This window comes from Conger conger, chromosome 14 (assembly GCF_963514075.1).
Source record: "Conger conger chromosome 14, fConCon1.1, whole genome shotgun sequence".
Taxonomy (NCBI): Eukaryota; Metazoa; Chordata; class Actinopteri; order Anguilliformes; family Congridae; genus Conger; species Conger conger.
This window is the reverse complement of record NC_083773.1, coordinates 30471283-30492389: the sequence shown is the minus strand read 5'-3', so window position 1 is coordinate 30492389 and position 21107 is coordinate 30471283. Positions and strand designations below refer to the sequence as shown.

Sequence of the window (21107 nt, the reverse complement as noted above, 5' to 3'; positions counted from 1 at the left end):
ATCCCCCTTGAGTGAGACAGCTCAAAAAAGCTATTAAACAACATTCCTCAGTTATCAGCAGATTGAAGAACAAACTCAGCTTTTCTCTTTCAATTGAGCTGTTGCTTCTTCAGTCATTTTAGTCTTACCCAATAACGCTTTCAGTCCCAAGTCCAATATGAAGTGGCTTGACCCAAATCCAAAGGAGTTTTGGCTTTGGTTGAGAAAAATTGAGAACATTGAGACAATTTAGTAGGGTTTTAATACGGGAATAAAACGATAGTATAGCAGTCATATTGATTGGTTAAAAAGGTATAAGGTCTGAAAGGGTTAACTGACTCACTGAACGCACGGTAACCTACAGTCAGTCAGTGTGTGCAACCTGTATTGGTTTAATGCCCAAACAGTTTAGGAAAGAAAAGGTAATCTTTGACCAATGACAGATATTCTGCATGCCTACGTTTGACAGGAGAGGCATTGTGATTGATATCTTTACTATGCTGTGGAGCTGTGTACAAAAGGACCCCTGAACCTTGGACACTGTGGGTGCGTTACTGAAACATGCTACTACATGTTGTCTAAGGTCTGTGGCTGTAAAGGTGTATCTGTTTGTGTCTGCCTATGTACATACTATGCATGTGAAACCTTAAAGATTATTGTAGATTTCTGCTTTATGTTTGTGGCTTGAGGTGTGTTTGTGAAAGAGGGTGCTCTTATACAGTACTCTTATTGCAAATTAAATTTAACTTTGCATATTAAATTACAGTAATCTTTTTTTTTTTTAAAACACCTAATTTTAACACCATGTTAATTTCAATTAGTAAATTTACTTATGTCGGCTAATTTCAGCCCCCTTAACAACCATTTGATTTTGCACAACTCAAAACTAACGACAGCTGCTCCCCCTTGAAAATGGCTTTGCCGAATAGGCAGTCAGAACACTGATGCTCACAGATAACAGCAAATACCATTTCTGGGGGGGTGTGGCCATCTCCAAATACCAGTTCAATGCCAGGAAAAATATGGTAATCCCCATCGGATCCTATGCTGGCCCTGAAGATTTCAGTGAATAGTAACAATGCCTTACCACACCCAAGCTTCCAGGGCCACAACGAAATGCTATATATAACACTTGATTGCTTTCCCAGTGAGAGAAAATGTTGCCATGGTTTTAACGCTTGTTTTGGAGTGTAAAAATCAAACACAGACACATTGTTTTAACTAGCCTATCTAGTGGTCTGTCAAACCCTGCCAAAAAGTGTATATATGTGCATAGCATATTACATTACATTACATTACATTAATGGCATTTGGCAGACGCTCTTATCCAGAGCGACGTACAACAAAGTGTGTTTGTGTGTGGTGTCATTATGATGCAGGGGCTTGATTGAGAATGGTGGCACACCATTCTCAGAAAAAAACAGTTTATGTGAAAATTGCTGGTTCAGGCTATACATCAGTTTCACTTGTCATATGATGTTTGTTTATACTGAGGACGAATTATAGAGCAAGATCTTAGAGTGGGTAAGATTTTTTCTCTTTTACAGCCCATCACCCACCATAAACAATGGGAAATAGGTGAGAGAGTAAATATCCCCAACAGTGAAAAATGCAATGCCTATTATTTATTATTCATATTATATGGGAGAAACTGTCCAGAAATAAACATTCTTCACAGATTTTTCCCCTTTGGGAGAGTGGCTAGACGACCTCTTCTGAGATAGGCCAACAATAAGTCACAACTGGAAAAAAAAGGAAAAGGAAATTGGAAACATACGCTCACTGAGCACTTTATTAGGTACATGCAATTATCTTATCAGCCAATCATGTGGCAGCATTGCAATGCATAAAATCATGCAGAAACGGGTCAGAAGCTTCAGTTAATGTCCACATCAACCATCAGAATGGGGGAAAAATGTGATCTAAGTGACTGACTTTGTGGAATGCTTGTTGGTGCCAGACAAGGTGGTTTGAGTACCTCCAAAACTGCTGATCTCCTGGGATTTTCACACACAACAGTTTCTAGAGTTTGCAGAGAATGGTGCGAAAAGCAACCAGTGAGCAGCAGTTCAGCGGGCAAAAACGCCTTGTTAATGAGAGTGGTCTGAGGAGAATGGTCATGTCAAAGCTGACAGGAAGGTGACAGTAACACAAATAACCACATATCACAACAGTGGAGAAGAGCATCTCTGAACAACACGTCAAACCTCTAAGTGGACAAGCTACAGCAGCAGAGGACGTATGTCTAAAAAAGAAGTAAAAAAAAAACCTAATAATTGTATTCATGATCCCCCCAGGTCCTACCCCCAATCATGGCAGGCAGTGCATTCATTTAAAAGGTTTGTCATGAGAGTGCCTCTTTAGAAAAGGAGACTGCCTGTGGAATTTCTCTCACCTTCTTGAAAAAACAAAGCTTTAAAAATAAATTAACACCAGGGTCTTAAAAGTAACATGACTCACTGACCAATTTTGAATAAATAAAAATCACCCTGAAAAATGCAGGTTATGTGTGATGGATACTCTTAGTTTTATTCATAGTATCCATTACACATAAACTGCATAAAACTAAGAGTTTTAATACCTTACGAAGAGTATCATCTTAAATCACAGTATTCGGCTACGTGTAAAGCTCACTATCACAACTGATTCAATGGAAGGGAGAAAAAAACAGAATGGTTGGCACTGGCTTGAATAAAATAAAACGTATTTGGCTCCGGCACATTGGAAAAGCTGTAACTATATAGCAGTTGCATTGACCCACCCTCCGCACTTGCTGCCAACAGGTACTTTACAACAAGATGATTAAAGCCAGTGACTTTTACTGTATGCCTGACTCACCAACTGGCTGATTGCCGGCAGCTGTGTCCACTTTCAGCAGGGAAGTGTCAGGAACCGAGACAGAGGTACCAAACACCGACTCAGGGAATCCGCCAAAGTACGAAATCTAGAAATATAGTACGATACAGAACTGGTCGTTTGGCACCGGCTAAAGAGCTGCTGGCCCATAGAGAATCCTACCGGTAACCAGCCAGATAATTTCCTCATGTCGGCAGAGAAGGGAAAATGAAGACCAAATAAGGCGCCCAAAAGTCTGCTGGTTTCAATTATGGCTTGTTCATTCTGTCAGGAACCGGGACAGAGGAACCAAACTCTCAAAAGCTTTATTCACAGTGGCCAGACCAAGAACGTAATTCAGAAACAGGCAATGGTTGAAATCCAGGCAGACAGTTACATCCAAGGGATTCAGTAGTGTAGTGTGATAGACAGGCAGAGTTAAAAAACCGGTAGACAGTCCAAGCAAGTGAAGGAACAAATACAAAATCCAAAGATTTTGAGATGCAGAGTCCAAAGCCAGGCAGAGATAAAAAAACAGAGATGGGTATTGCAGCAGACACGGTGCAGGGGCTGGAGATGAGGCCTTAGATTGCGCCGGGGCAGGGGATTGGGATAGAGCCTGAGACAAATGCGGAGACCCAGGAGGGAGCTGACGACGGCGCCCTGGACGGGGCCTGGAAACGTGTTTGGGTCAGGGCCTTGAACAGAGCCTGGGTCGGTGCTGGAGCAGGGACCTGGAACGGATCCAGGGACCGAAATCGGATCGGTGCCAAGGACGGAACCAGGGACGAAGCTTGGGATGGCGTCATGGAAGAGGATGGAGACGGTGCAGGGACAGACGCCGGGGGAGAGTCCATGGACAGAGTGTGAAAAGGGCCGATGGCTGATCGTGAAGAAGGGGACGAGGCCGTGGACAGAGTGTGAAAAGGGCCGATGGCTGATCGTGTCAGGGAGGCCTGAGGAAGGGGATGAGGCCGTGGGCGAAGGTTAAGGTAGTACCGGAGTCGGAGACATAGAAGGCGCCGGAAGTACTACCAAGGATGGTGCATGGACTGACGAGTGGATAGTTCTGAGAGGGGTCTGGAACAGGAATCTGGGGTGAAACAAAAGACTGGGCCTGGGTCCAGGGTCCATGCTGGAGAAAGAGCCTGGGGTACAACTGGAACCTGGGCCTGGGGTGACAAGAGGTCAGGACCCGAGGGAGCACTGGAACCTGGGTCTGGAGCCGCCCGGGGAACAGAGGTCAAAGGGGTGCCAGAGAGGTGCTTTACAGGAGCGACACCGGAGACCGGGTCTGGGGAGGTGCTGGAGACTGAATCAGGGACAGAACCAGAAAACTGGGCCTGGTGTGGTCCTGTGGTCTGGGATGAAGCAAGAGACTGGACCCAGGACAGAACTGGAAGCTGGACGTGGCGTGGTTCTGGGAGCCAGGTCTGGGGTAAAGCAGGAGATTGAACACAGGACGGAACAGGAAGCTGGGTGTGGCGCAGCAGGGGTTATGGGTCTGGCACAAAGCAGGAGACCGGACCTTTCGCAGCACTGGGAACTGGGTCCGGGGTGAAGGAGTAGACCGGTCCTGGGAAGGGACTGTAAGTTGGACCCGAGGTGGAGCAGGAGATGGGATCTGGGCTGGAACGCTGGAGCATTGTGCCAAGACTGGGCTGACGGAGCGCGGATCACAGAGAAAGTCCTTTGGCCCGCCAAACTTACAACCAATTAAGTCGAAACTCAACTCTTATCAAAACTTATCGATGGCCAAATCGATAACCCCTTGCAGAATCTGAGGGAGATCAACTAATCCCCATGTATCAATATGGGAGATCCCCATGTATTCTCTTGGAGAGTCTGTTATAAAACAAGTCAGAGGGCAGTGGTATTGAATTCAGTTCAGGGTCCGCCAAAGTACGAAATCTAGTTCTGTAACAAATTCCATTTAGCCGCCAAACACGTCTATGGTGAGTATGGCCCACTGTAAGTTACCAGTTATAGGGAGAAGGCTGATGAAAAACATCCTTTTTTGTAAACTGAGTCCTCTGCCAGACTTGTGACATGTGGATGGGAACTTCTTTGTTCCCTTGCTTCATTTAACATGTGTCTGTTTAGAATAGATAAAATCCAGCATATTATTAGAAAAACCTGGAAAAGGTAAAAGGTTAGTAAATGAGTGTCATTTTTTATGAAATGTATGAACAACTTGTACTGGACCTTCACAACCTGAGTGGGTGGAAACGGTGGAATGACTAATATCTTGCACCAATATAACCATTTAGCAAATAGAAGTAAAAAGAGGAACCACTGAAGACTCTAGAGTATGTGAAATACCTGAGCGAATAGCCTGGGTCAGGCTTTGCACAGTCATGCCTGAGCATAGTGTGCTTTTTCACCTTCAGCCAGAGGCCGAGCGGGGGGGAACACCAGGCCTTTTGTCCTGGCCTTTTGGAGCACTGAGGAGCAGGCATTAGGTTTGTCCGAAAAAAGCCTGCAGGTATGACCAACCGGGAAAGGAATGCGCTCTGATCTACAGCCAGTCGGGGAGGGGTTGGGAGGAGACGGAGAGAAATTCATTACTGTGGAGAAGAAGCAGGCCCAAAGACGGAGAAGAGTCAGTTATGAAATTTACAGGATGTATACATCGACGAATGCAGGCTTTAGTCCAATGTTTAGCTTTACTCGTTCCTCACTGTTGGGCTTCCCGCTGCATGATAGCATTGTTACATCAGCAGGACAAATATTCATGGAAAGAATGACTATGGTCCTATTTCTATAAGTTCATAATCTTTGTGTTCACACAGCACAATGTTTATTTTTTCAAAAGAATGTTTTCTGTTTATGCAGGCCTTGGTTTGCTATTGTAAAGGTGTTCCTGCAACCTGAGATGGTTTAGACATTATGTAACGCTTCTGGGATGTGGTATTAGCAGTACGTTCATATTAGAAGTGTATGAGAGAGAGAGTGAAGTGTGAGTGTGCATGTGGGTGTTTAAAAGAGTGAGAGAGAGAGTGGGTGAGTGCATGTGGGTGTTTAAAAGAGTGAGAGAGAGAGTGGGTGAGCACAAGTGGGTGTTTAAAAGAGTGAGAGAGAGAGTGGGTGAGCGCATGTGGGTGTTTAAAAGAGTGAGAGAGAGAGTGGGTGAGTGCATGTGGGTGTTTAAAAGAGTGAGAGAGAGAGTGGGTGAGTGCATGTGGGTGTTTAAAAGAGTGAGAGAGAGAGTGGGTGAGTGCATGTGGGTGTTTAAAAGAGTGAGAGAGAGAGTGGGTGAGTGCATGTGGGTGTTTAAAAGAGTGAGAGAGAGAGTGGGTGAGCGCATGTGGGTGTTTAAAAGAGTGAGAGAGAGAGTGGGTGAGCGCATGTGGGTGTTTAAAAGAGTGAGAGAGAGAGTGGGTGAGCGCATGTGGGTGTTTAAAAGAGTGAGAGAGAGAGTGGGTGAGTGCATGTGGGTGTTTAAAAGAGTGAGAGAGAGAGTGGGTGAGTGCATGTGGGTGTTTAAAAGAGTGAGAGAGAGAGTGGGTGAGTGCATGTGGGTGTTTAAAAGAGTGAGAGAGAGAGTGGGTGAGCACAAGTGGGTGTTTAAAAGAGTGAGAGAGAGAGTGGGTGAGCGCATGTGGGTGTTTAAAAGAGTGAGAGAGAGAGTGGGTGAGCGCATGTGGGTGTTTAAAAGAGTGAGAGAGAGAGTGGGTGAGTGCATGTGGGTGTTTAAAAGAGTGAGAGAGAGAGTGGGTGAGTGCATGTGGGTGTTTAAAAGAGTGAGAGAGAGAGTGGGTGAGTGCATGTGGGTGTTTAAAAGAGTGAGAGAGAGAGTGGGTGAGTGCATGTGGGTGTTTAAAAGAGTGAGAGAGAGAGTGGGTGAGTGCATGTGTGCACATGAGAGTGAATGTGAGAGTGAGGGGATGGGAGGAGCAGAGGGAAGGATGGGGGAGGGCAGCGAGGTGGGTTTTTTTTTTTCTCCACCGAAAGAATGCGTGACACGCCTGCCCTGAACTGCAGCCCATGTTCTTCTTTCTCAGAAAATATTTCAAATGTTCAGAAAAGCAGATGGAGGGTATTAGAGATGCAAGGTTTCAGGATCCTGTCAGAAAGAGCCAGGGTTGAACCCGTGGCAGCGCAGAGCAATGAAGGTCTCCTCTGCTGATGAAACATCAGTCAATGCGGGCTACTGTGTCAGGTACTGAGCGTTAACCACCCTTTACCGGATAATTTAACCAAGCAGTCGCAAACAATATACACAATGAAATACATACTTTTATAAACATCAAATCATTTAGAATTCTAATCAAATGCTAAAAATCTGGACATTTTCTCCAAAGGAACACATGTTCAGTGGCACAAGTTTCTTTCTTAAAACTTATGAAGTCGTGATCTGTGCTCTAAATGCACTTCTGAAAGTCCAGCCCACTTCTTAACTAATGGCGGTGAGAGAAAGAAAGAGGACGGAAAACAAAAGTGTCCAGACTATACCTGGCCGATACACCTGCTTCTACTGAGCCTGCACACCAGCCAACAACTAACTCACGCCCTCTACTGGCCCATAGAGGGCCCTGAAAGGTGAAGAGCTGTGTATTCCTACTGCTTGTTCTAAAAACGTAAGTCAGAAATGTGAATATCATACATAAAACAAACTGAGAAGTAAAATAAATGGCCCTCCATATTCCACAGACCCAATATACCAGTAGTGTTATAATGTGCCAGTCATCTCAACCCTTTGAAGAGTAGGTTTCTTGGAATGTTATTTATTAATTTTTATTCTAAGGGAAAAGGTTTATTCATAGGAACAGCAGTTGTCGGGAATACATGAAATGTATTCTGGATTCAGCAGTCAGTCTAAACTCTAAACCTTTGCAGTGACTACTTGTTATACCTTTCTAAGCCTTGATCAGGAATGATACACTACACGATAGAAAAGAAGTAGTGGATCGGCGACACCGATCAAATAGACTGTAGGGTCACCCTGTGGTGATTGAATTAGCATGTCTGTAGACTTGAGTAGATACTAGTATCTTACTCCCAGACACTCTTCTACCATTAAGCAGCATGCACAAACTGTATTGTAACTGTGCTACGGTCAAGGGAATGTGTGGCATGCAGAGACAGATATACTGTATACACTCAGTGAGCACTTTATTAGGTATTTATTAAACTTATCTTTTTAATATTTGTCTTCTGCTGCTGTAGCCTGTCCACTTAGAGGATTGACACACCATTCTCAGCAAACTCTAGAGACTGCTGTGCTTGAAAATCACAGGAGATCAGCAGTTTCTGAGATACTCAAACCACCCTGTCTGGCACCAACAATCATTCCAAGGTCAAAGTGACTTAGATTACATTTCTTCCCCATTCAGACATTTGGTCTGAACAACAGCTGAACCTCTTGACCATCTATGCATGCTTTTATGCATTTAGTTGCTGCCACGTGATTGGCTGATGAAATATTTGCATTAACAAGCTGGTGTACACATCAACCAAATAAATTGCTCACTGAGTATATCTTACAGGGTTAAGATTTAAGAGTGGAACTGGAAGTCCCAGGTGGCCCTCCCCTGAGAAATTATGGCAGTGCCTGTTCTTTTGAGGACAGCTGACTCTGCTCACCTACATGAACCATCATCAGCATTAGTCAAACAAGCTTTTCTCTACTGTCAGCTTTGTACTGGACACAAATGTTTTACAAAAGATGACAGCTCTACAAAGGATCAGAACCATTTTAGGCACTCCATTTCAATGCTCCATCTCATGTCGAGATCGCCCAAGAAAAACAAGAGAATATAGCAGGGCTTCAACCATAGTCCATTTAAAAAAAGGAGAAGCAAGAAAAGCTAAATGAATGTCCAGGACCAAAGGAGTATACTTCTATTTTAAATATAACCAACATTTAACATCAAATATAGTGCCAATACATAGCACCATAAACTACAGTAGACAGAGCATAGTAAGTATGCTTTGCCTAGCATTTAATCATTGACATATTTTGGATATAAACGAATGCTCCAAGGCTAGGTGTGAAGAATTTGTTTTGCTTTTATCTTCACGTTCATTGTTTCGGTTTGTCCTTCTGACCTTCTCTCAGCTCCTTGGCCTCTTTCTGGTCGTGTTTGTGTAAACAAAGCCACATTTTTGTCTCTGCACAAAAGGGGAGATATGCCGCAAGGCTATGGTAACACATTCAACTTGGGTTCCAAGGTTGAGGAGTATGCACTTTAACAGGGAAGGGTGGGTTTTACGAAAAGAGCAGGAAGAAGGACTTGTGATGTCTTTGGACTGCAGCCAGGTTTTCTGCATGCACCAGTACTCTAGGTCAGCTCCACTGGAGACAAAAGGTCACTGCTGGAAAGACAAAGAACAGCTGCAGTCAAGCTGATTTTCCCACACATACAGTATGCATGCACACACACACATACAGTATGCACACACACATACAGACACACACACACATACAGACATGCACACATGAGGATACACAGATACACATGCATGATTATGGATGTGCTCACAGACACACACTCACACACACACCACACACATACAGACATGCACACGAGGATACACAGATACACATGCATGATTATGGATTTACATTTACAGCTCTGTATGAATGCCTGTTCCTAACTAATCAAAAAAGATTCACAATCAGTTCCCAAGTAAAGTCACGCAACCGTGATAACCAAAACTTGAGCAATGTTAACCTACGCTTTACTTTATGTAAAGTAAACATGGATAATGTAGAAAAAAACAATTAAGCTTTCAGTGTTTTTAAGATGATACCCAAATTGAAAGAAACATATTTAAAAGATTAGTGCAAGAATTTGAATTTAATCCCGAAAGGCTGATTAGGACCCACCATTACAGTAATAAACCCTTGGTTATCATATTTCCTGTTCTTTTCTTTTTGCTTTTGGACAGATTGAGGGTGGGGTTACACAGGGAAAGTTCTACCTGTTGGTGTTGCAAATTCCCCTGGGACTAGTGTGTGTATTGTATTTTCGCAAAGAGAGAACAGAATATATGTGAGGGATGGCAGAGTTTCTGCAGATAGCACAGGTTCAATGAAAGGCTCATAGCCGAGCGGCCATCTTCTGCAGGCTGTCGGTGTGTAAACCTCATGCATCTGGCCAGGGGGACGGTGACTGTGTGGGTGTGGTGGAACGCTCTCAGCAGTGAAAAAGGGTGGGGTTCCCCTCTTCCCCCCAGCCTCCCACACGGCCAATGACACCATTCACCTCAGGGGCACGGGGACGGGGGAAAAGGGTGCAGCTCTGAAACACTAGATTTATGTGAAGATCGGATTGGTGTGACACACCACAGCTGCCTGGACCCACATGTTCTGAGAGTTGTTGTCCTTCAACACACATAGTAGTGTTTCTTTGTTATTAAAGGAATACATACATACATTATGGTCATCCATCACAAATGGAATTTTAGTGATCATAAAGGTGTGTAATTCTCAAGAATCAGGGATCAGAGCAATTCATTTGGCACAAAACACCATCAGGTCCGGTAGTGATAAGAAAACACTGTGCATGCTAGTAATGGGCCGCCTTGCCTTCCCCCTTATCTCACTGGAATGCAGCAGGCAGTGTCAGATTTCCACCCAGAAACAAGAGAGAAAGAGGGCAGAAAAAGAGAGATTTGAGACTGGGTATTGCCCTTTGTGTGTTTCTGCTGGGAGTGTTCCAAATCACAGTGGAATTGCACGTTTTGTTCTACAGAAATCTGTGCACTACAGAAATTATATATTATATGTCTTCTGAAACATATATCATTTCATTCATAAATGGGTTGTATGTTTGGTTAATAATTGGACAACCACAAATTGTCTAACTTTTGAGAGCCTGGCTCATTGTCTTATTACAGGCCTATGGGACAGCTAACATGCTGCTGTCCCATCTGCCATTGTGAAGACGTATATGGGAAAATGCATATTTTTAAACTATATTATGCTTTGAAATAATTATATCTAGCATGCCTAATGATTCACAATCCCTATCTAAAAATTGGAGAGGACTACTGCTTTCTAAAGGTCTTCAAGAAGTAGCATAGCAAAGACTCAAGTTTCTCTAAAACAAGACCAAAAGTATACATTATTTGGATGATGTTGCTAAAAGAAAAATGTCTACATTTAGGTTTAAAAAAACATTCTCCATTTTCAGATTCTAAGCCAGGTACATACAGGCACATTTCATTGCATTTTACTGCCAGGGGGACTTTGTCCTTGTACTATTTGTTCTTGTTAAGTCAATTAGTAATGGATGAGTCAGTGTTCCAATATGCTTGTCATTGTACTATATTTACTGTAGTTACAGAGTGAAAATAAGTAGTTTGAATGTGGGTACAGACATAAAGATAATGTAATGTAACATAAAAATTAGCCACCATTATCTGCTGCATCTTTCCCACCCTTTCTTTTTCTTTTATTCATATCCATTATTTTTCCCCTTTGTACGTATGGTCAACTCCCTCTGTAATGTGAACTGACATACAGTAAGCTACAGGAGCAGCCAACACAAAAGTTTCTTAAACTTTTTTTTGTTCTTCTCAAAAATGATACATCACAGCATGGTTACGATGATCTGCCCAGCACATGAGAAACCAGAGCCGACAGTACAACAGTACATTATATGGACACGCACACAAAGGCAGGAAGGGCTGTCAGGCAGAGTGTGAGGAAGGGAAGGGGGGGAGGGGAGCGAGAGAGGAGGGGTCATGTGGGTGGGGCCTCGGAGGCCGGTGAGGTGGACCGAGAAACCAAGTACAAAAACTCTGCCTCTCTTTCTCTCTCCGTCTCCCTCCGCTTCAGCGTTCCAGCGATCCACAGCCGACCTCTTTTCCATTGCCTCAGCAGCCCTAACGGACAACATGAGTTTCAGGTCCTACTCCATGCAAACCAGTGCCATGCCATCCGGCAACATCACCATCAACCGCTCCGGGTATACCCCCACCCACCGGGCGGCCAGCACCTACGGCGGGGCGGGGGGCTACGGGACCAGGATCTCCTCCGCCTCCTACTCGGGCGTGCGCAGCTCTGCGGCTCCCGGGGCCTCCTTCTCCTCCTTCCAGATGAGCGGCGGTGGTGGTGGGGCCGCCGGGCTGGGCGCGGGGGCCGGAGCCGCGGGCATGGGCCTCAGCGCCGGAGGGGGCGGCGGGGCGATCCTGGGCAACGAGAAGGGCGCCATGCAGAACCTGAACGACCGGCTGGCTTCCTACCTGGAGACGGTGCGCAGCCTGGAGCAGGCCAACATGAAGCTGGAGGTGCAGATCCGCGAGGCCATGGAGAAGGGGGGCCCCGACGCCCACGACCACGACCGCTACAGGGATGTCCTGGAAGACCTGCGCAAACAGGTGTGTGTGTATGTGCGTGGGTGAGGGAGGGAGGGAGGGAGGGAGGGAGAGTGTGTGTGAAAGAGAGAGAGTGAGAGAGAGAGTGTGTAAGAGAGTGTGTGAGAGAGAGAGGGAGCGAGAGAATAGAGAGAGGGAGAGAGAAGAGAGGGAGAGAGAGAAGAGAGGGAGAGAGAGAAAGAGGGAGAGAGAGAGACGGGGGAGAGGGGGAGAGAGACTGACTTAGGAATTTGCAAAATGTTGATGATAATATTTCCTTTTATTGAGACTGGTTTATGAAAATGTACCAATTCACTATACCGGCTAATTATTCAACGAACATTTTTGGCAGAGTGCCATTACTTAAGCTACAATGAGTGGTAATTACAAAATGACACAACCATGAAAGGTAGTTTATTGGTTTATATTATTTTATTGGTCTTATGGGTGTTATAATTGTCACTTTGTGACTCTGTCTGTGAAAGGTGCTATATAAATAAAATGTACTTACTTACTTACTTACAAGAAGTCAGGGTGTGGAAAAATAAAGTAACTGTTTAAATAAAGCCTTGCACTTCTCATTGGGTTTTTGAATCTTCATATGTGTGCATTGTGTGAGACTTTTTTTTTTCTCCCATGGTTACCTAACGTCATACCTCCATCTCTGGGAAACTGCCCGGGCAATTGTTTGAGGTGCACAATGGGAAACATTAGCTCTTAAAATGGCCTCTTGAAAGCAAAGTAAGACCGTATTAACAGGCCTACACAAATTTGACTATTTTTAAAACATTCATGAATACATTATTTATGGCAGATTATAATCTGTGCGGGCCCCTTCTCTACCAGTAGAATGTGTGTATGGAAATTGAATGCAAAGCAATGCTTTGCAATGGAAAAAGTGAATGAGTTTCACCCAGTGGCTCCAGGCCTCACAGATGGGTGGGGCAGATGTATGACTTGGGACATATCAGATTAGAAAATTCCAGCAGGATACATCATTTAAGGCTTATGTTTCATCAGTTTCAATGTCATGGTATCATATTAAATCAATTAAAAATATATTGAAATGCTTTACAGTACTGAAGGAATGCATCGTTTTCCACTCCTCAGTCTAAACAAAAAAATGAAGTATTTCATAAATATTTTGAAGATGTTTGATTATGTGTTGGCCTGCACGTATGTCTGCATTTCAATTTATGTAACTTTCCTAACAGTTATATAAAGGTGAACTGGAATTTGGATGATCTATTTTCGGAGCTAAATTAATAGATAATCTATTTTGTCCTGTAATCGTATAGCTTTACATGACTGTACATTGTAGAATAGCTTTTAGCTGCAGGGACAGAAGCATCCATATATAAAGAATAAAACATTTGGTTTTAAAAATTCTTCCCCACAGTCTGCCGACTTTTTAATCTGGGTTGGAGACCTAAAATTGAACACAGATGCTCTGCATGATTACAAAATTACTGTGTCTGTGGATATACAGTAGATTCATTATAACATTCAAACATCTGTTTTCTGTTTCTTCTTTTGCAAAAGCAGAAATGCTTTGTATGATTGTGAAATGACTGTGTCTGTGGATATACACTGGATTCATTTTAACATTCAAACATCTGTTTTCTGTTTCTGTTTTTGCGAATGCCGATTCCTCTGTACTTCACAGGCCCACACTATTCCGGTAGTTTCCATGGTTTTGAGCCAGGACGTGATTCATTAACGAGTGCATAGTTTGGAAAGGAAAACATTTCTCATGAGTGGAGAGGCAGGAAGCGCAGCCCAGCCCAGCCTCTGTAGCTCAGTTTTTCCAAGCATCTCTGACCACTAGGCAAAGCAAACACTTTTAGCCCATTCTGGCCTGACCACAAAAAAATGGGTTGGCTTCCACACTGGAAAAAAACAATCTCAAAAAGTATTTTTATCTTAAAATCATATGCCTACTACTTTTGCTAAATACTTAGCTACATTTCTTGCCGATGAGGAGTGTTAGTTTCAGTGATTTAAATATTTGTCAATGGAATACGAATATTTCAAACAAGCAATAATTAAATTATTTTTAACTTGAGGGAAACCATGTTAACATTTTAAATCTTGTTACATGACCAAGACTGGACACTTTTTTCATGCAGGAAGAAGTTTTGTTAAAGTTTCTCATTTTAAAGTTGTAATTCTTAATGGGGCACACATTTTATTCTTTTTTTATTGTACATAAAAAGCATGCAAAATCTGGGTATTGACAGCTCTGACATCAGCAATGATGGACATTCTTTAAATCTTTAAAGTCTTTAAATTTGAGGCCCTCTGTCTCCACTTAAAAAACTCCTCCTTGTGTCTTCCAGGTCTTTGATAAGACGGTGGAGAATTCCCGCCTTGTGCTCCAGATTGACAACGCCCGCTTAGCAGCAGATGACTTCAGAGTGAAGTAAGTAAAGACCATTATATCAGGGCTTCCCAAACATGCCCCCGGAGATCTTCCATCCTGTTGCTTTTCATTTCAAACCCTAAATCGGCACGCCTGAATCGACTACTTAGTAGCTCAATGAGATGTCTTTGCTCAATTCTTTGCTTTGTTATGCTGAGTTGGAATGAAAATCTACAATGCGGTTGATGTCCAGGAACAGAATTGGGCAGCCCTGGCCTGCACTATGTATACACATCACAAATGACAATCAATGATTGGCTAGTGTATGAGAATTGATTCACTGATTGGGCGGTGCTGGCTGTGAGCACATTGGTCACGTTCTGTGCGTACATGCAGATTTGAGTCTGAGCTGACCATCCGGAAGTCGGTGGAGGCCGACATCGCCGGGCTGAGGAAGGTTATCGACGACACCAACATGGGCCGTCTGAACCTGGAGAGCGAGGTGGAGGCCGTGACTGAGGAGCTCACTTTCCTGAGAAAGAACCACGATAACGTAAGGCTTTATCTTTTACTATCAGGGCTATCAGCACGCAAAGATGGTCAGGTTTGACTTTGAAGTTTATAACTTTTAAAACAACTATTTAGCTTCAAAGCTGTCAAAGGCTCTATTGTATTAGTGACAGTAGAAATGTAAAAGGCGCACTTGACACTGTTACCGATGCTACATGTTTCAGCAGTTTTTATTTCACCTACTCTAAAACTATTTGGTCTCATAAGAAGCCCTGAATAAGCTCTGGTCAATGTCACAGAACTCAACTTAACGTTAACAGGAAGTCCAGGAGCTGCGCAATCAGATTGCTCAGTCGGGAGTTCAGGTGGATGTGGATGCTCCCAAGGGCCAGGACATGTCTCAGGTCATGGAGGACATGAGAGCAAACTATGAGAAGATGGCGACCAAGAACGCAGAAGAGCTAAAAGCGTGGCACGAATCACAGGTACTTCTCCTTTCCTCCTTCTATTTTTTTATTTCCATGGTTTTTTTACCCTGTTAAACTCCAACCCTAAGTGATGACAAATACTTGTTTCCTGCCTTTCCTCCCAAGATCTCAGTCGTGCAGGTCCAGGTTTCTCAGAACACAGAGGCTCTTCAGGGGGCACGGACAGAACATGGTGACCTACAGAGACAAGTTCAGACACTGGAGATTGAACTCATATCACAGAAGAACTTGGTAAGATGGGCAATGGGCTCATAGTGCTTCAAACACGTGTGTGTGTGTACGTGTGCACTTTGCCTCTGTACTCCAGCACATTGGATTTGAAATGAAATAATATAGAATGCAGTACAGACTGTCACCTTTAATTTGAGGGTATTTACACTGTACATTGCACAATAACTTTTGTTGTACGGACAGACGTGTCCATATATAGAGTACAAAATTTTGTTTGTCTTCCCCACTTTTTCATCTTGGTTGGAGACCTAAAATTGAAACAGATGTTTTGTCTGATTACAAAATGACTGTGTCTGTGGATATACACTGGATTTATTTTAACATTCAAACATCTGTTTTCTGTTTGTGTTTTTGCATTTCATGCCGATTTCATGCCGATTCCTCTGTACTCCACAGGCCCACACTATTCCGCTAGTTTCTATCGTTTTGAGCCAGGACGTGATTCATTAATAAGTGCATAGTTTGGATCCATATTGGGTGATCTGTGTAGGAATTGCCTCCCTTTTTATAGATAGTCCCTCCATGTTAGGGGACCAAAAGTAATTGGACAGCTGGCTTCTCAGCTGTTTCAAATTAGTCAGGAGTATTCAATCACTTCCTCAGTGCAGGTAAAATATAGCTTCCAGTATCTTGTCCTGATTCTAGGCTTCTGATTGCCTTTGGAGTCTGTTATTGGTGTTTGTCAACATGAGGACCCGATATATATGCCAATGACAGCCATGGAAGCCATTATGAGGCAGAGAAATAATACTGAAAAATAAAGCAGTCAGAGACATAGGCCAAACAATAGGCTTAGCAAAATGAAGTGTTATGTGCTTTTTCTACAAACACCACCATGTCTGTTCTTCCTCTCCCTCAGAAATCTTCCCTAGACGACACTTTGAGGGACATAGAAATGCGCAACAACATGGAGATGGAGAAGTACAACAACATCCTGCTGCAGGTGGAGGCAGAGCTCACAAACCTGCGTAACAACATCCAGCACCAGACGCAGGAGTACGAGGCGCTGCTCAACATCAAGGTCAAGCTGGAGGCCGAGATCGCCACCTACAGGAGCCTGCTGGATGGCGGGGACTTCAGGTGAGGAGTGGAGAGCAGGAGAGGCAGAGAAGGAGGTGATGTCAGGGGGGGGGGACACATAGCGAATACATAGGACACGTCTCTGAGGGGAGATACAGAGACAGAGATCGGTCCGGATTCAATCAACATTTGTCCGTAACACAGACCCACAGTCGTATGCGAGCGTTCCCTGTTCAGCTCATGGAACTTCACTCATCATACTGCGTTTGCGAACAAAGAAACTTTGCATTTGCGTGAAAATTTGTTTGAGGGTAGGCTAAAGAGTCAGAGAAGTTTAGCACTTTGGGAGGCGAGAGAGGCAGGAGGGACAGCAACAGAGGAGATCCCACAGCCCAGCTCTGCGCTGTGATTCACCGATAATGAATCACTTCCATCTTACTGTATATCCTGTCCAGGCTCCAGGATGCTCTGAGCATGAAAGATGGAAAATGAAGACCAGCTCAACGCCTGGAAACCTCCATAACACCGTGGCCTGGACAAGCACCAAAACTAGAAGAATGTCCTGACCTTTCCCACCCCTTAGGTCCTAATAAACTCTTTCATGCACTTACACCCTTTCATCCTACGTCCAATAAAAATAACCCTCTTTTTCACCTCCTGTGATGATAGAGTCAATACAGTGTCTCCCTGTCATGTTCATAGACTGGAACATCGGAGTCAGAACATCCTCTAGTTTTTCGAATGTCAGGTATACCTTCCTTGCCAGTCTGCATTCAATAAAAATTGTCCTCATTTTCGCATTATTGTTTGAGTTATTGATCACAGAAAGCACAACATTAGAGAACCAAAGGAACCTGAGGAGACAAAACAAATTGTGAATATACAAATGTTTAAAAAGATACTTTCAGTTCATTTATGCAAGAGATTGCATAATATACATCAATATACACAAGCAGAATAAACATCACATGATATGTGCTGTTGATCTGGCCACCAACTCATCTCCCAGTATAATTAGCTTCACATCTCCCTGTCAACCATGGTTGGTGAGTTTGGGGACAAAATGGCCGCTCTTCTCACCAGCTGAAGATTAAAACAGAGAGCACCTGAGGGAGCAGACCCACGCTCGGAGCTGTGTGCCAGGAGGCCCACCGGGGTGAGGAACACAGGCCCGCAGCACAGGCCTGGGCAATGGGGCCAGGGAGAGACATAGAGACATGCAGGGAAAGAATCACACTGAATCACACTTCAGAGAAGCCATGTCTTTAGATTCACTACTGATTATTCATAATGAGGTTGCGGGTGAAGGCGACCACCAGAATATCTGCAGCTGTGGCGTAGAGTGAATCAGCAGTAAGAGTATTAGTAATGTCACCATCTGTGCCATCATCACCATCAGCTCAAGGAGAAAAAACATTCAAGATGGTTGCCTTTTAGAGACAAAGGTGATATCGATGAATAGGAACATGATACTCTGCTTTTAACACTATAATAGCAAATATAAACTTACTGTCAGTATCCTTTTCATTTCCTCATTTAAGGTGACTTATAGATCATTTTGTGAATACATTACTTTCATATGTTCCACATGGAAATATCTCTTGCTCAACAAGGTACAATAAATAGACATGGGCATTCTTATAAACAATGAACCCTGTGCACAGTATTAACAGACAAAAAAAAGAAACTTAGCGATTGAAACTCCAATAAAGACTTACTAATTGGTTTAATTTCTGAAAGTTAGTCATGTCAGCTAACATGGCAGCAAAGAATATTAGATACTGCTGCTTTTTAGGTATATTTAGTTCATATTATAGTTATGAACTAAAGTCACGATGAGTACCCAAGACATAACTATCAACAATAGTTATTGCAATGGTTCAAACCCTCTTCACACATCACTAGAAATAAGTCAATGTTGATAGCTGTTAAGATAGCAATAAAGGTAAGCTACCTAGAAAGGCATCCCTGTTGCCACTCTAGCTATGCAGCAGAGTTATATAACGTTACTGTTATTTGAATAGCTATGATGTTCTCTCCCTAACATTGTAGTTGTTTTTCCAAAATCTTCCTGAAACACGCCCTCCATATCCATAAAATTACGTTTGGTATGACTGACAGTCTTTGAGAGGGTCCACCCAACTCCAGGCCACCAACCCCTTTTGCGAGGGGGGCCAAGGTGCTCGTAAACCTGTCAAGATAAGCACCTGCATTATTAGAGGTGGAATAACTGGAGAATCCAGGTTCTACCAAGAACAAATTAGTGAGTGGAAGAGACACAAGACAGGACTTTTACTTTCTGACCCCTGGACCTTCCACCTCTGTGTGTTATGTAATGCATCACACAATGTGAAACAGAATCCGACTCCAAAACTCCAAAACATATGACGCTGTGTATGGTTACCATAGCAATTCATGCAAGAAGCAGATAATTCTCTGTGCAGTGTGGTATCCGCTCGGACACGCTTATCAAGGAGCGTATCAGCGCTTTCCAGCGCTGCCCACTGCATACCGGCCATTCCACACGGCTGGGGGTACCAGCAGGGGATGGGAGTTACAGATTCACTCCCAGGGTCCCTGTGTTGGGTTTAAATTTGACTTTTTAGCAGGCACTCGTATCCATTGGGACACAACTTACATTCCTCAAAGATGGCATCTATTTTTACAGCTGGATATTCACTGAAGCACCATATTCGAGGGTGTAAGTCACAGGGATGCTCTGAGGAACTGAATTGTATCGACACTGTAACCATACCATTTCAATAATTACCATTAACTTTTTAGTTATAAAGTTAGGACAGCTGTTTTAGGGAACATTATTGAGACATTATGAAAACAAATGAATGCAGTTCCAAATGATTACAATTCTACTAACCACAAACACACAAGTACACACACCAATGCTTTGTGTCATCAAAAGCATTTATTTCATAACCTGCAGTTGGTCTCATCTTGTCTCAAATTTATTCCTGTTTTTGAAGTTATTGAGGCCAATAAAATCTTCACCCAAGTGTGCATGAAAACCCTTTTTTATATTTCTATTCAGATTTCTCTGCACTTTGGAGTATTACAACGAAGAAGCGCTAAAGTTATATCATTACAGGAAACATTCCATCAGTGTTTGTATATCTATTTAGCTTTGGCAGGCTTGAGACATTTGAGAGAGAGGGAATCAGGGTAATGTGGGGCCACACACAAACCAAAGCCTCATTGCAGCCTGAGGTTTTAAAAGTGTGCTTCTTTTCAACGTTGACATCTTAGCCTGGGGGGAGCAAGACTGGGCATGTAAGAGAGCCGGTAAGAAATGAGCAAAACCTGCAAGCCTGCTGAAAAGTACTCTTTAGATGACGTTCAGTTTATTTTTCAGTTTCATTTTATTATTTTGCAACCAGGATCCTGTGAGGGTGACTGTTGGAAGTTTTTGCTCTGGCATGCTCTCGCTGTTGAATATAAATAAATACTGGTCCAAACCGGGTTGAAAACATCTCCCTGCATCTGACTATTCTTTTTCTCCCTGGCATGTCCCACAGCGTGAAACAATAGCTTTCATACAATTGTCTGTGTTAAACATTCACTCTGTGTTTTTATTGAAAACATCTATAAGCAGCACTGACAATAGCAACTCAGCTTCAGCCATTTTTTTTGGGCGAGTCTGCGGAACTAAAAACAGCAAAGAAAGCAGGTGGATCCTGCCATTTGGTCTGGAATGAATGCAGAAAGGATTTGTGTTTGGGGGCAACAGTACCGTGTTTGTTCATTTCCCATCTCCAGGAAGGATACTGAAAGGGAGCTGTCCTTTGTGTTTGCATCTGTATCAGTCGACCATGAAGGCCCTCGTGGAGATTCAGTGAAGGCCTTCTAAGTGGCCTGCGCTATTCATACTCAAGAAGAAACGTTCACACTCAAGCTCAAACAGTTTTTAGGTTGGCTGCTTGTTTTTTGCGAAGCATGTGAACTGTGAACACAAAACTGCTGGCAATCTGTCATTCATCGTGCTCTGCTCAAGGTGAGAGAATGGTTTTAACCATTCCTGCTCACTCGAGTTAGGAGATTTACAGCGACCATGGTACACGAGGCACAGGACGTGACTGCATTTTAATTTAACATTTTTGTCTGAAAGTTTGTATCGTTGGCTTAGATAAAATAACTCAATTTGAACTTCACTTTTGGACAATGTTCATCTTTCCCTGTAGCTTATATGACACCTTCAAAATGAGTAATTAGTCGCAGAAAATGATCCATTTGGACTGAATAATGGGAGATGAAACTGCAGTGAAACTGTGTGGCCGTATATAGAACTGCGGGGGGATTGCAGGAGAGCACCGGGAACAGTCATTATAATTACCTCAGTTAAGAAAGGCTCTTTGTCTGTCAAC

General features: G+C 43.3%; 1 protein-coding gene across 1 annotated transcript; it reads left to right on the top strand.

Moving 5' to 3' along the window:
- Positions 1 to 11501: 11501 nt before the first annotated feature.
- LOC133109772 (keratin, type I cytoskeletal 18-like) lies at positions 11502 to 17521 on the top strand. The gene is made up of 7 exons (XM_061219351.1): positions 11502 to 12144; positions 14460 to 14542; positions 14879 to 15035; positions 15313 to 15477; positions 15586 to 15711; positions 16571 to 16791; positions 17187 to 17521. The coding sequence occupies exons 1-7, from the start codon at positions 11509 to 11511 to the stop codon at positions 17221 to 17223; spliced, it is 1425 nt and encodes a 474-aa protein (XP_061075335.1). The 5' UTR covers positions 11502 to 11508; the 3' UTR covers positions 17224 to 17521.
- The last annotated feature ends 3586 nt before the right edge of the window (positions 17522 to 21107 follow it).